The sequence below is a fragment of the Colobus angolensis genome, unplaced genomic scaffold, assembly GCF_000951035.1.
Source record: "Colobus angolensis palliatus isolate OR3802 unplaced genomic scaffold, Cang.pa_1.0 Scaffold332, whole genome shotgun sequence".
Lineage (NCBI taxonomy): Eukaryota > Metazoa > Chordata > Mammalia > Primates > Cercopithecidae > Colobus > Colobus angolensis.
Window position 1 is genome coordinate 267,646 of NW_012116622.1, and position 14,989 is coordinate 282,634.

A 14,989-nucleotide genomic window follows, 5' to 3' on the forward strand; every position below is an offset into this window, starting at 1 on the left:
AGGAAGGAAGGAAGGAAGGAAGGAAGGAAGGAAGGAAGGAAAAGAAAGAAAAGAAAACTGACCCGGATTGTCTAGGCCAATGGGACATGACTTCTGATTAGCACTACTATGGAGACATTATAATTCAGAAAATGAAGACGAGTTTACTGGGAATTCAATTCAAGCAGGATCTAGAAACTGGAACAGAATCTCTCTAACCATTGCAAATTGGCAGGAGCAGAGTAGAGAGGAGAACCCAGTCAGCTGGCTAGAAATGAGCAGAACATTTCTGCAGCTGCCTCATGTTGGTAGGGAAGGGTGTGGAGTGCCAAGACTATTTCTAAGCTGTGGACCCTCTATGCAGTGATAAAGTATCATCTCATTCATGCTAAGCTGAGGGCAAGTGACCACTTCCCAGCCCTACCACTACTCTATGGAAGGGGGCGTTACCTTCTACTTGAAGGCTGATGAGGGCTTGTGTTATCAGTAAACACAACACATTCATGCCTCTAAATAAGTGGGATGAGATTGAAACAGGGAAATTGTTCCAAAACATGTGCCAATAGCCAACGTCTTTATTAAATCCTCTTAAATTTAATTGCCATTTTCTCAGAAAGGCCTTATCCGGAGAAATATCTATCTCTCATCCCCACATCTCTTTATAGCACTTTGATATTTTCTTTTGAACTGCTTATTATAATTGTATATTACAAAATTTGTTTGGTGTGTGTATCCCCAATTAGATTTCATTGTGAGGTCCCAAAGGGTAGAGACTATGTCTCCATTTCCGCATCTCTTTTCTAAGTTCAGTGCTTAATAAATATCTATAGAAACATTTTTAAGAATAGTGAAACAGAAGTTAGAATAACCAACTCTATCTAAAAGCCAGAGAAAATATCAGATGTTTATGTTCAGAAAGTTACCATTATCCCCATTTTCACAGGTGAGAAGACTAAGGTTCAAAGAGGGGAACCAATACACCAAGTTATAATGCTTTCACTGTTACTTAAGTAGGCTCTGCCTTAGGTCTATTTTTGAGCAAATCAGGGTTATAAACAAACAAGCAAACAAAATATAGTCAATATGTGTAGTAGTCTAGATTTAAAATAGACGAATTTGACTCCACAGTCCACAGTCCACAATGTTTTCACCACATGGCTCTGCTCTTCTTAGAGTGTCAAAAGACAAGGCAAGTATAAGTTTATAAATGTACATTTAATGAAAGGAATAAAAATATGACACTTGTGACATTATGTTGGTGCTCAACATGATGAACACCACACACACACACACACACACACACACATACACACGCGAGCTCTTAAAATTCCCAAGTAGAAATCTGAGGTTATATAGAGTTTTTTTTAAAAAAATCCATAAAATTTTAACTTTGTTTAAACATAATAAGACTGTCTAAAAGAATAGTCCTGGCACTAACCCCTGCTGCCCTACAAAACCAAGACTTATAGGTTAAGAAGCTGAGCTTGAAATTATGTCACCTCTATTGTTCTGAGACCTCTTTGTAGGTCTTCTTAGGCAAAAATAATTTACAAAACCAAATGTTATATCTGAAGTTTTCTCCAATGTCTTCCCACTAAAAGAAATCTAAGCTGCCAAACATTAAAATGGCATTTGTAAAAATTTTAAATTCTATTTAAAAGTTTACCAAAATAAGTAGGAAATTACATCTTGGCAAAATTACCAACACAGGTAGGCGTCATGAACAAAAAATAATTTGGGCTAGATTTATTTCTTGCCATTTGCAAAAAGATAATTTTTCTGTAAACAAACTTATATATACATGTGTATAAATATATATATGTACATATGTCATTAAAAGTAGAAGTCGATGACAAATAATATATAGTTTTATTTTGGCATAAATGTAGTTGCTTCTACCCCTCATTTCCCACTATTTGATTTCTCTTTCTAGATCCCTAGCCCTGATGATGGGTTTGAGAGTAAATCACTGTATGAAAGCTGGTTGGAAAAAGATCCTTCACCTGAAAATAAAAATTTGCCTAGGTAAGTTACTGGTGTGCACCTTTTCTACCGTAGGATAAATTATAAATTCGCCTCTGCCTCTTGTTTCTCCAAACATGAAATTCTCAAGCATTTCATCAATAATTTGAATCAGAAAGGATACTAACGAATTCCTAGCTGAGCACGGTAGCTCACGCCTGTAATCCTAGCACTTTGGGAGGCCAAGTCTGGTGGATCACCTGAGGTCAGCTATTTGAGACCAGCCTGGCCAACGTGGCAAAACCCTGTCTCTACTAAAAATACAAAATTAGCTGGGTGTGGTAGCAGGCGCTTGTAATCCCAGTCACTCAGGAGGCTGAGGCAGGAAAACTGCTTGAATTCAGGAGGAAGAGGTTGCAGTGAGCCAAGATTGTGCCATTGCATTCCAACCTGGGCAACAAGAGTGAAACTCCGTCTCAAAAAAAAAAAAAAAAAATTCTTCTGTCTAGTTTTGTTTTGCTGAATAGCCAGCACGTGAAATCTTTCAGCCTGTATTAGAGCACAAATAGACCTAGTTTTGCAAATTTTTAGTCGAAATAGTTTCACTACATTATTAGCCATTAGTTGGCATTCTTGCATAAAATTTCATTTAGTTATGTATTAGGTGTGTTAATATATAACTTCAGATGATAATGATGAAATAAAAGACAAATGCTAGATTATTTGCTTGTACATTTATTAAGGAGCATTATCAATAAACACCAAATTGTGTCTTTACCTGTGATTTAGAATTTATATAAATATTATTTTATTTTTTACGTCTTCTCATTCATGCTACAGCAGCTTTCTTAAATTTATTTTATATTTATTTGTTTTTATTTTCTTTTTTCTAAACATTATGAAATAAAAAGTATATATTTTTTTCTACTGCAATGCCATTTCTAATACAGACTGAGCATTCCTAACTCAAAAATACGAAATTTTAAGTGCTCCAAAATCCAAAACTTTTTGAGCACCAACATGATGTCACAAGTGGAGAATTCCACACATTATAGTACTTAACACAAACTTTGTTTCATGCACAAAATTACTTAAAATATTATGTAAAATTAAGTTCAGCCTATGCATATAAGATATATATGAAATATAAATGAATTTTCTGTTTAAACTTGGGCCCCATCCCCAAGATATCTCATTGTATATATGTAAATATTCATAGTCTGAAAAAAATCTGAAGTCCAAAATACTTCTGGTCCCAAGCATTCCATGTGGGATACTCAACATGTACAAGCAAATAATAGTAACAGTTTATAGCTTTATTCCTCATTTCAAATTGGTCTTGTGAAAGTTTGAATGTGGGTCCATTATAAAAGTTTCACATGCCAATTCAACAAAAATAGTAAAATACAAAAATGATTTTTAAAATATTGAAGAGGTCAGTCTCAAAAACACATTTGGAAATGTATAGTTATGTTATTAATGCACATTCAATTCTATATTCTGTTTTCATGACTTACCATTATTTTACTAAAAAATTTTCATGTCTTACATCTTATTTATGTATATGCATATATGTGTGAGAGATAGATCAACAGATAGAGGTTTCCTAATCATATGAAAAGAAATAAATTATAATTAGATTTATTTCTAAAATGAAATAAGGCACATTTAGATACTTCATGATTTTAAAAGTAGATTTTTTTGTGGCAATTTTCTTACTACATGATAGTTCTCTAAGAGCAGGGCCCATGTCTTTGTTGTTTTCCCCTCTAAACAACAATGTAAATGCTGAAAATATGATGGAGAGCATCATCACCAGATGCAGTCTTTGGTGGCACAGCCCAATTCTTGTTATAGGTTGGTGCAAAAGTATTTGCAGTTTTTGCCATTACTTTTAATTTTACAGCAATTTTCCTGCAGATTATGGGAAAATGTCTTGAGGGTGGTTGACCTTTTCTAAATTCTTGTAAATGTAACATATAATTCCTTGCTATTCTCGGGACAGGATTCCTTGTCCCATCTATTTAAACTTTGTATCATTTACCTGTTTATGTGTGTGTGTGTGTGTGTGTGTGTGTGTATTGCATCTAGAATCAATAAGCTGGGATCTGGAAGTGACTTTGAAGCTTATTTTCAGAGACTTGGAATTGCTTCAGGCAGAGCCCGTTACACTAAGAATAAGGTAAGCCATTTTATCATTTTGAATATATAACATTTCATCTACAGTCCTTTGGCAAAGAATGTCACTGAGCTGTTTGGCACCAGACACCTGGTGGATGTGGCCTGGGAAGAGTTTCCAGGGATAGAGATAGACTGCATGTCCCTTTCCAGATGAACAAGGAAGTAATTTGAGTAATTTTGTGAACATTTCATTGTTAGGGTTAATCAAAGAAATGGTAATTCACAGAGTAATGCCAGACACTTAGCTGGGTATCAGAACCAAGTAGTTCACATCCTTTCCCTGATTTGTCAGAAAACTCTCATTCTCTAGACTAGTCTTGCAGGCTCTGATGTACTTTCCATGAGGAAGAATGCAGTTGAATATATTTTGGTCAAGTGGAGCATTAGGGTAAGATTCATTATGGTCGGTAGCTCCTCTTCATATTCCCACTTCTGCCTGTCACCTGAGTCAAGGGCTCTTGGTTGGGAAATACAGCAAGTTTCTCTTTTAACTTGATCCCCTTTTTTGTTCTGCACTGACTGGTTTCACCTCTGTCACACAGATATCCTGATGATATGCAAGTACTTGGATATAACCAATATATACCATGTTTGCTCATCAATGCTATAAATTATTTCATAAACCAAATTGAAGATTACAGTAGCAGACACAGATTTGTCATAGATTTTAATCAATTTTCAAATCATAATTGCAATACACCTAAATTTTGCTTGCCCATTATATGTATATCACTTGCAATCTGACTATTCAGAATACAATAAAGAACAAAGAAATAAAAGTAACTCCAGAGTAACCCAAAATAGATAGATAAACTCAGAATACTAACATTCATTACACTTAATACATAAAAGATATGTTTTAACTCTTTTTCAAGGCCTGTTGACTTTTATACTCTGTCTTCTGTAATTGGATCAAAGTTATCTAGTTTCTAAGACCACTTTAGATTAGAAGCAGACAATTAGATAGAAGGAGAAGGACTGATACGGGGATTGCTTTTTAGTGATACTAAAAGCAGTAAGAACGATAGCCCTATAACAAGATGGCAAATGGTAAAAACTAAAATTACAACAGGCAAACCGAAGAACTAAAAAGAATATTTATACAGGATACTACTATGTAATAATTCATATTCATAATGGTACCTTTAATTATGTAATAAAGTTTAAATGACACTTAGATATACACTGTTTGGGAAGGAAGGGAAGTTACTTTAATAAATCATCCTTAAGTTGTATACTTAGTTGGCCAGAACCTTTTTTTAACCAATCGATAGATAACTTTGAACTATGCTGAGGTGCAATTTGAATATGTATTCCCTAATTTTAGTCATGGTAGATACAAGAAGAATGTTCAAGGTGTAGCATTTTGAATGAAGTTTACATAAATTGTAAAACAAATAATGAGAAAAAATTTAAAATCAGTGAATATTGGGCTATAGTATTTTTTTTTATTAGCATTTTGCCTCATTGTGATAAAACTCAGGGTGTAATATGGTTGTATTTTTTCATTTTTCTTTTTTTTTTTGGATTTTTAGTAGAGAAAGGGTTTCTTCATGTTGCCCAGGCTAGTCTTGAACTCCTGAGCTCAGGCAATCCTCCTGCCTCGGCCTCCCAAAGTGCTAGGATTACAGGTGTGAGCCACCACGGCTGGCTGGTTGTATTTTTTCTATAGTTATTTTTATGCTTACATAAAAATTAATTATAATGTGAATATGTAATGTTTATTTATACTTGCCTCCCTCCACTTTTTTTTTCAGAAAACAGATAAGTACAGCAGCTACCCAGTGTACCACACAATTTATGAGACATTTGAATTGGTAGAGAAATTTTATGACCCCACATTTAAAAAACAACGTTGTGTGGCTCAATTACGAGGAGCACTGGTATATGAGCTTGTGGACTCTAAAATCATTCCTTTCAATATTCAAGACTATGCAGAAGCTTTGAAAAACTATGCAGCAAGTATCTATAATCTCTCTAAGAAACATGACCAACAATTGAGAGACTATGGAGTATCATTTGGTAAGAAATAGTTGGGCAGATATTTTACAATCTTCAATTTAGAGCTTTAAAATATTATCTCCTATGATGATCAATGCATACTGTTTCATCCTAGAATACATATTTGCCTTACTTATTTTGACTTCTACACAAAAACTTTAAACAAACACTTATTAAAGAATCTGATTTAATCTGGCATGTATAGAATGAATCCATTATGGCTATTACCACAAACATTGGGATGGTAAACATTTTTCGTGTATTATGGCCTTTAAAAACATTTTTACTGCTCAGGCGCGGTGGTTCACGCCTGTAATCCCAGCACTCTGGGAGGCCAAGGTGGGCGGATCACGAGGTCAGGAGATTGAGACCATCCTGGCTAACACGGTGAAACCCCATCTCTACCAAAAACACAAAAAATTAGCCAGGCGCGGTGGTGGGCGCCTGTAGTCCCAGCTACTCGGGAGGCTGAGGCAGGAGAATGGCAGGAACCCAGGAGGCGGAACTTGCAATGAGCCGAGATCGCACTACTGCACTCCAGCCTGGGCAACAGAGGTAGACTCTGTCTCAAAAAAAAAAAAAAAAAAAAATAACTTTACTGTCATAGAAACAGTATTAGAAAAATGTAACATTATGTGCAAAAGATTGAGAAGCAGAGAAAGCCACAAATTCTATTACATACATATTTTTAATTATCAACAAAGTGATTATTACTGCATATATCTTTTAGTGTTTGTCTACATGAAACTTTTTTTTACATGGTTATAAGCATTCTTTCCTTTTATTAATGACTGTTTAGTGGTTGCTCTTCTGCACGGTGCATCTCCTATACAGCAAGGATGAATCATAATGTAGTGTATGTAGTAGCATTGATATTGAGTTTGGAAGCAGTTTGCCTGGTTCAGATACTAGCTTTATCATTTCTTCATTGTGTGACCTTGGGAAAGTTACTTAACTTCTCTATGTGTTAGCTTTCATACAATGAAAAGACAAAAAAGAACATATCAACATATCATGTTTCAGAAATCATTGTGGAGATTCAGTTTGAGAGTATATAGAAGCTGTGGTGGATGGCACTTACTGTTCATTAAATGTTACCTATTATTACTGTTTTATTACATCCATTGTCTTTTATTATTCTGGGGGCACATATTTTAGTATATACCCAAATTATCAAATATGCACTGAGTTTCTTCTCTGTACCAAGTATTATGTTATTACCTGGGAGATATAAGTGTGTACAAGGCTCGGTCATAGTTCTAAGGAAGTTTAAAGTCTAACGTGGGGAAGAAGGTAATATGTGGATAATAGGTTATTATGGGGATATGTAGAGAGTACTATAAGAATGCAGAGAATGGGTATGGAATAGTAAGGACTTCTGAATATTATTATATAAAGGATTAGTAAAATTTATATAATATTATTATAGAAAGGATTAGCAATTACAGCAAATCTAGAAAAAAATGGTCTAGAAAAAAATGAAGTAAATAAAATGTGTTTATATCAATACAATTGGAGTAGCTCTGCAATGATGGGGGAAATAAGGAGAGATAAAACCAGAGAAATAAGCAGATCCTACAGCAAAATGGACATTCGTAGTTCTGTGACTATTCAGCAGCCAGTTGTCTTCCTAAATGCCCTGATTTCCTTTTGGTGAATGATGTCTCATCAGTTTTTATAAGTCAGGGTCCAATTAAGAGACAGAAACTACACAGTTACAGTGGAAGGGCTCACTTTATACAAGGTTAATTCCTCTACCTACTTACCTTCTTAGAGGCCTGGTTTGATCTGTTAATGCCTTTCTCTGTCATATTTTCAAAAATCACCATTACTATTGGTGACTATCCATTAGATTAATTCTTCTTATAGCTTTTCTATTTCAAAAACATTTCTTCTTCTGTGGAAGGATGTGCTCCATTTCCTTCACAAGCAAAATTCTTCATTTAGTGCCAGGCAAAAACAGTTCCTGAGAAAATGTATTAGATGATTAATGAATGAATGAATACATAATCTACACTGTCTATAGTTTTTTTTAACCTCTCACTAGCCAATCCACTGTGCTGTCTTATGTCCTTTCTACTCTAGAAAAATTGCTCTTGTCAATGTCCTCATCGACATGTGTCACTAATCCCAGGGACACGTTTCAGTTATCTGTCTTGACTTCTGTCCTGCATTTGAAATTTAAAATGCTGTCTTCAGCATTCTTTTCTCATAGTTTCTATTGCATCTGTTATTACATTATTTGGTTTGAACATGGCTTAAAAACAACAATTAAAACTTAAGGAAAATCTAGGACCAAAAGACTAGGACTAAAATCTAGGACTAAAATCTGGGACTAAAAAGGTTTTTAAAAATACTGAATATACTTATACCGAATGTACCACTTAGTAGCTAAAGCATTTAGAGTTCAGGATTTCTATTAGGTCAGACCAAATAGAAATTAGGTAATAGAAATAGAAATCCTTTCCATTAGGTGTTACCTAATAGAAATCCTGAGCTGTAAGTGCTTTATCTATAAAATGAATATCATTATCTCCTGATTTGCTTGCACCACAGGATTGATGCAAGCAACAAATCAATAACGTATGTTTAAAGTCCTGTGTAGCAAATATGGAATATAATAAATACATTGTTGTAATAAAAATATAATATACAGTCACCCCTCTATATCGGTGAGTTCTGCATCCACATATTCAACTAACTGCAAGCCAAAAAAAAAATCAGAAAAAAAAATCCACTAAGTTTCAAAAAAGCAAAACTTGAATTTGAATTTGTTGTGCTCTGAGCACTACATTGAATCCACATGAATGAAGTGATATATAGGCATTTTATTAGGCATTATAAGTAACCTAGAGATGATTTAAAGTATAGGGGAGGATGTATGTAGGTAACAGGCAAATACTATGCCATTTTATATTAGGGAGTTGCTTCCATGGAATACGGTATCAGCAGGGGATCCTGGAACCCAGGCCCCACTGATACTGAGGTATGACAATACTGAGAACCTAATTACTTTGCATAGAAGCATTGTGAATTAAAGAAGAGTTTGACAAGACCAAATCTGATCCTCTTTCTCAGTATCTGGATAAATGTTTGTCACAGGTTGCCTGCTGAACAAGATTTCAAATGCACTATCTGAAAACAAGAGTTGATATTTTTTTGCCCTGTAGTAATTACAGAATCATACCTTAGCATAGCTGTATCCAGTGTCTAGCATCTAGTTGTTGTCCCAATGAATGAATTAATGAATGAATGAATTCTGGATTTCTGGTAAACTATGGGTTAAGGAGTTATTTGTGTCCTAGATTTTTGAAAGTTATTTTCTTTAAGAAACAGTTTTACCATTTTTTGTTTTCATACAATATTTCTTTGTTATATTCTACTAATTTTCATGGATCTGCAAGAAGACTCAGTAGAAAAATGGCTTCGACATCTATGTGGTTATATCAATCTGGAATAGGGAGGGTGGGAAAGCGAACCTCTGAAAGATGAGCTAATTTCTCTTCTGCTTTTCTATTTTTAAAAAAGACTCCTTATTTTCTGCCGTGAAAAACTTCTCAGAGGCTGCTTCAGGTTTTCATAAACGACTTATACAAGTTGATCTTAACAAGTAAGTTTCAAATCCCTACTTTAAAAAAAAAAGCAATCTGGTTACTAGAATGAACTGTTTTCATTCATATCAGCATTAACTTCTGAATCACTGCTATTCAAATTATAGTCTGCAAATCATAGCAGCAGTAAATGGGAACTTATTAGAAAGGCAGGCTATCAGACCCCAACCGAGACATGCTGAATTAGAATTCATTTTAACTACCACCCCTGCCCCCCCAATGATTTATACTAACAGTGAAGTTTGGGTAGCACTGCTCTGAATGGTAGACTAAAAACTCATCCCAAGAAGACAAGGGCCAAAGGGACCTGTCATTAGGAGTTTGCATGATGAAAATTCTAACTATAGCTGTAAATTCATAGCTTTATGAGTTTAAGTGCGTTTGTAATATATTTTACAAGTCCTTTGTTCAGTACTCCTATGTACCCGTTTAGAAATTCTTTTTTCATTGATGAGTTTTTTTGAATTTTATTTAATTTCTTGCCACTTTCAGATTGAAAATAGTTTCAAAGTATATTCAAAGTAAATACCATGTAACAAGCATAAATTTATCCACAAATGTGTCCATGTCACATTTGTTTTTTTCAGATGTAATCAGAATAAACTTTGCCACTTCCCATACTGGAAGAAAGTGATAAGTAGTTTTAAGGGACCTCATTCTCCTTCGGATTGTAGGGGAGCCCAGGGAACTTATTCAGCTCCCCAAAGGGATAGTCTGAGTGTGAAAAGGGATTCCCTATCCATTGCATGCAGCTATCTCTTATCTTTCTTACAGACTTCTGAAACCTTCATTCACTCTTTGTTGTCCAGCCTTTATCTGCTCTTTTCTTCCGCAGTAGAACCGAATGACTTATCAGGAATAACTTGATAGCTCACTTTGCCTACCTTTCCAGGAGGCCTGGCTATCCTCCTAGAAAGAAGTATAGAATGTCTTTGAGTTCTTTTTGATTGGTGTGTGATCTAGAAAAATATAACAAATGATTTCGCATTAGGTCTCTCTGCTGACTGTAAATATTAGAAGGATGACCCTGTTATTGTTTGTAGCTCACCATGTAAAGTATTACTGTGTTAATATTCATTTTGTTAAAAATTGATCAATTTTAGAAATGTATCTTCCCAAGCCTTGTTTTTATTTAATATTATTTTGAAACACGATTCTGCGGTTTGGGTTATAATTATGTATATGTTCTTCTCAAAGTCCCATTGCAGTGAGAATGACGAATGACCAATTGATGCTCCTGGAAAGAGCATTCATCGATCCTCTTGGTTTACCAGGAAAGCCGTTCTATAGGTAAGGAAACAACAGCTGCCAAATACATCACTGTGACCAAAACCAGCATAGTTGGCTTTACACTAATGCTGTTAGATGGGTGAAAGACAAATATGTATACTCTAGGGAATTTGGGTAAGATTGTACATCTGATAATAGTATAATACATATTAGAAAAATAAATTTCATATTGTTTATTGCTTTGCTGTGAGTGAAAATGGTAAAGGCTAGTTGAAAAAGAACTCTAACAAAATCTTCAAACTGTAGAATCTTAAAGGGAAGTTTAGAGCTCATCTAGTTCAACCTTCTACATAAATCCTTTTTATAGAATCTCAGATAAATAGTTATCCAGTCTCGGAATCTTTTAGTGATGAGAAGCTTACTACTTCATGAGGAAGCCCATTTCACTTCATGAAAGGTCAAATTATTAGAAAGTTTTCTCCATAAAGATTTAACATCTATTTTCCTCTTTGAGTTTGTTCTATTAAAGTCAAATAAGTCTAGCTCTATTTCCATATAATATTTTAGGTTTTTGAGATGGTTGTCAACGATGGTTAGATTTCATTTTTCAGCTTTATGATGGTGCAAAGGCAATGCACACTAAGTAGAAATGATACTTCAAGTACCCACAAACCATTCTGGTTTTCATATTCAGTGTAGTATTCAATAAATTACATGATATTCAACAATTCATTATAGAATAGGCTTTGCGTTAATTTTGCCCAACTGTAGGCTAATGTAAGTGTTCTGAGCACACTTAAGGTAGGCAAGGCCAAGCTATGATCTTTGGTAGGTTAGGTATATTAAATGCATTTTTGACTTGTGATATTTTCAGTTTATGATGGTTTTATCAGAAAACAACTCATCGTTAAATCACGAAGCCTCGGTATCCTATTTTCCTTTCTGTATCTCTACATCATGTTCTCTTTCAGTATTTTGGCTGCATCCCTTTGGATGATCTCTATTTTCTCAAGGTCCTTCTTAAACAGTGGTTCTCTGGTGGAAATTATAAAGGTCCTAGCATTCAAAGCCAGAAACTCTATATTGTATTTTCTATATTCTAGTTCACTTGCAGATGGGTGATACAGAGCAAGTAACTTCTAGGGTTTTCCCATCCGAATTAAGATGATGATAATTGGCTGGGCGCAGTGGCTCAAGCCTGTAGTTCCAGCACTTTGGGAGGCTGAGACGGGCGGATCACGAGATCAGGAGATCGAGACCATCCTGGCTAACACGCTGAAACCCCGTCTCTACTAAAAAATACACACACACACAAAAAACTAGCCGGGCGAGGTGGCGGACGCCTGTAGTCCCAGCTACTCGGGAGGCTGAGGCAGGAGAATGGCCTGAACCCGGGAGGCGGAGCTTGCAGTGAGCTGAGATCCAGCCACTGCACTCCAGCCCGGGCGACAGAGCGAGACTCCATCTCAAAAAAAATAAAATAAAATAAAATAAAAAGATGATGATAATTGCTACTTTGCAAAGCTATTTATCATCAAATAATATGCAAAAAAGGTCTATATGTTACCTTTCCTATAAATGTTAATGATTAATATTAACAATTAGGTAATTACAAGCACAGGCTTTTAGAACCCAGCTCTGCCACGTACTTCATGTGACCTGGAAAAATTATTTCTCTAAGCCTCAGATCCCTCAGCTACTAAGTGGAGATTATAATTACTTTTACCCAATAGGCCTGTAGATTTAAGGCATGTAGAAGATTTAGCTCAAGAGGAATGCACTCAATAAATGGCAGCTATTTTTATAAATAATAAGAACACAAATGTTTGTTTCTTCATTGATAACAAATGAAATAGCAATGATCAATTATTTATAATAATCAAAGAGAAGCCGAAAGCAGTATCTACAGTGTTTGTTAGTCCTCTCAGTTGTTATTAGTCTCTCTTTATATATTTAATTTTTATTTATAAGAAAACAATCTCTATTTTGTCATTATTTTAAAAACTCAGGCTCTATAGAAGCACATAGAATAAAAAGGACCAGTGCTTCTTCAGCATTCCCCCCTACTCCCTACACCCAGTTCTGTTATTCTCTTCAGAGAAACTCAATGTTAAGAGTTTGGTGTAAATTTTAATGCATTTATATACATGTTTATATATGTAGTCAGCCCTCTGTATCTGTGAGTTCCACATCTGTGGATTCATCAACTGCAGATAGAATATATTTGAAAAAAAAAAAAGAATGGTTGTGTCTGTACTGATTTACAGACCTTTTTTGGGCTATTTGTTTACCTAAATATAGTAAATTTGCATAGCATTTACATTGTATTAGGTGCTGTAAACAATCTAGAGCTGATTTAAAGTATCTAGGAGGACTTGTATAGGTTATATGCAAATAGTAAGCCATTTTATATAAGGGACTTGAGCATCCTTAAATTCTGGTATCCAAGGGGGATCCTGGAATCAATCCCCCATGGATACTGAGGAGTTACTGTATATAGTTTCATATACATTCATATATACATATTACACTTAAATACTATATATTGCAAATATTTGCATAAAAATGTACACAACACACATATAAACATTTATATTTACATAAACATCTATATTTACATATATTCATATAAATTTACATACTCATTTATATTTACATGTATAAATATGTAAACTGTTTGTGTCTACATAAATAATGTATGGGACCATACATTATTTTATAATTTTATTTTTTTTCCGTAAGACTATATCTTAGGCTAGGCAAGGTGGCTCACACTTGTAATCCCAGCGCTTTGAGAGGCCGAGACAGGAGGATTGCTTGAAGCTGGGAGCTCAAGACCAGCCTGGGTAACACAGCGAGACCCTGTTTCTACAAAAAATTTTTTAAAGAGGCTGGTGTGGTGGTGCATGCAATCCTAGCTGCTTGGGAGGGCAAGGCAGGGGGACTGCTTGAACACAGGAGCTCAATGTTACAGGAGCTAGGACCATGCCATTGCACTCCAGCCTGGAGGAGCTCTAAGACTTTTTAAATTTTTTTTAGAGAAACGATTTGACTCTTGTGCAAATATATATCTACCTCTTAGTTTCAGATTAGATTTTTCCACGATTATTTACTATTATGAAAAATATTGGCATTGTATGGATGTCCTTGTATCCTATTTGAACATTTGTTAATATCTCTATAATCAGGACCTGGGATTTCAGGGTGAAAGGGTAAACACATTTTAAATTTTGATTAGGTTACTGCCAAACTGTCCTCCAAAGATTACCATATTTTTAAAGATGCATTTTGAACTATTAGCTCAATGTTAAGATTATATTCTAATGCTAATTCATATTATTATGTTTTAGTCTACTGCAGTAGTATGGAAATAAGTTCTTCCTTAATGTTTGTAAGGATTACTTTATGGATTGATATGACATATTGCATATGCACACTTTTCCCAATAACTGCTAAGATAAATGTAGCTATAATAGCAATTCCAGATACCCAGAATTTTTCATTTGTCTTAAAGAATTTATTTCAAAATGATTTTTTCCTCATCAGGCAATGTAGATCAGGTTAAAAATGATCTTGTAAATCTTATAAAACCTAAGAGTTTTCAGTATGTATAATGGATCAATGACATTTTTAAGCTTTGCTATTTCATGAACCTCAAGAATGGACAGATTACCAAATTTGTATTGTAATAAAATTGTTCTACCATGTAGAATTGATAGACTAAGAAAATTAGACGAATCTGATGTATGTATGTATAGCCATTGTATAGATGTATGTACATTACATATGTATGTATTGTTAAAAGAAAAACCTTAGCCAAATTATATTTAACAGATTTTAATTAGCAAAGAATGACAGACTCAGAGAGACTCCAGTGCAGTCATGTGATGGATGAAGAGTTAGTTATAGACAGAAAAAGGAAAGTGACATACAGAAAATGGAAATGAGTGACAGAAACAGCTAGATTGGTTACAGTGCAGAATTTACCTTATTTGAACAGTTTGAATTGACCCCCTTTAATTGGC

General features: G+C 34.6%; 1 protein-coding gene across 1 annotated transcript in view; it reads left to right on the forward strand.

Moving 5' to 3' along the window:
- The window catches only part of NAALAD2 (N-acetylated alpha-linked acidic dipeptidase 2), a 64,407-nt gene that overhangs the window by 44,701 nt on the left and 4,717 nt on the right, over positions 1-14,989 (forward strand). The window contains exons 16-20 of the mRNA XM_011952086.1: positions 1,913-2,004; positions 4,033-4,123; positions 5,880-6,144; positions 9,652-9,733; positions 10,932-11,024. Of these exons, the coding sequence (XP_011807476.1) occupies positions 1,913-2,004; positions 4,033-4,123; positions 5,880-6,144; positions 9,652-9,733; positions 10,932-11,024 (623 nt within the window). The remainder of the gene's footprint in view (positions 1-1,912; positions 2,005-4,032; positions 4,124-5,879; positions 6,145-9,651; positions 9,734-10,931; positions 11,025-14,989) is intronic.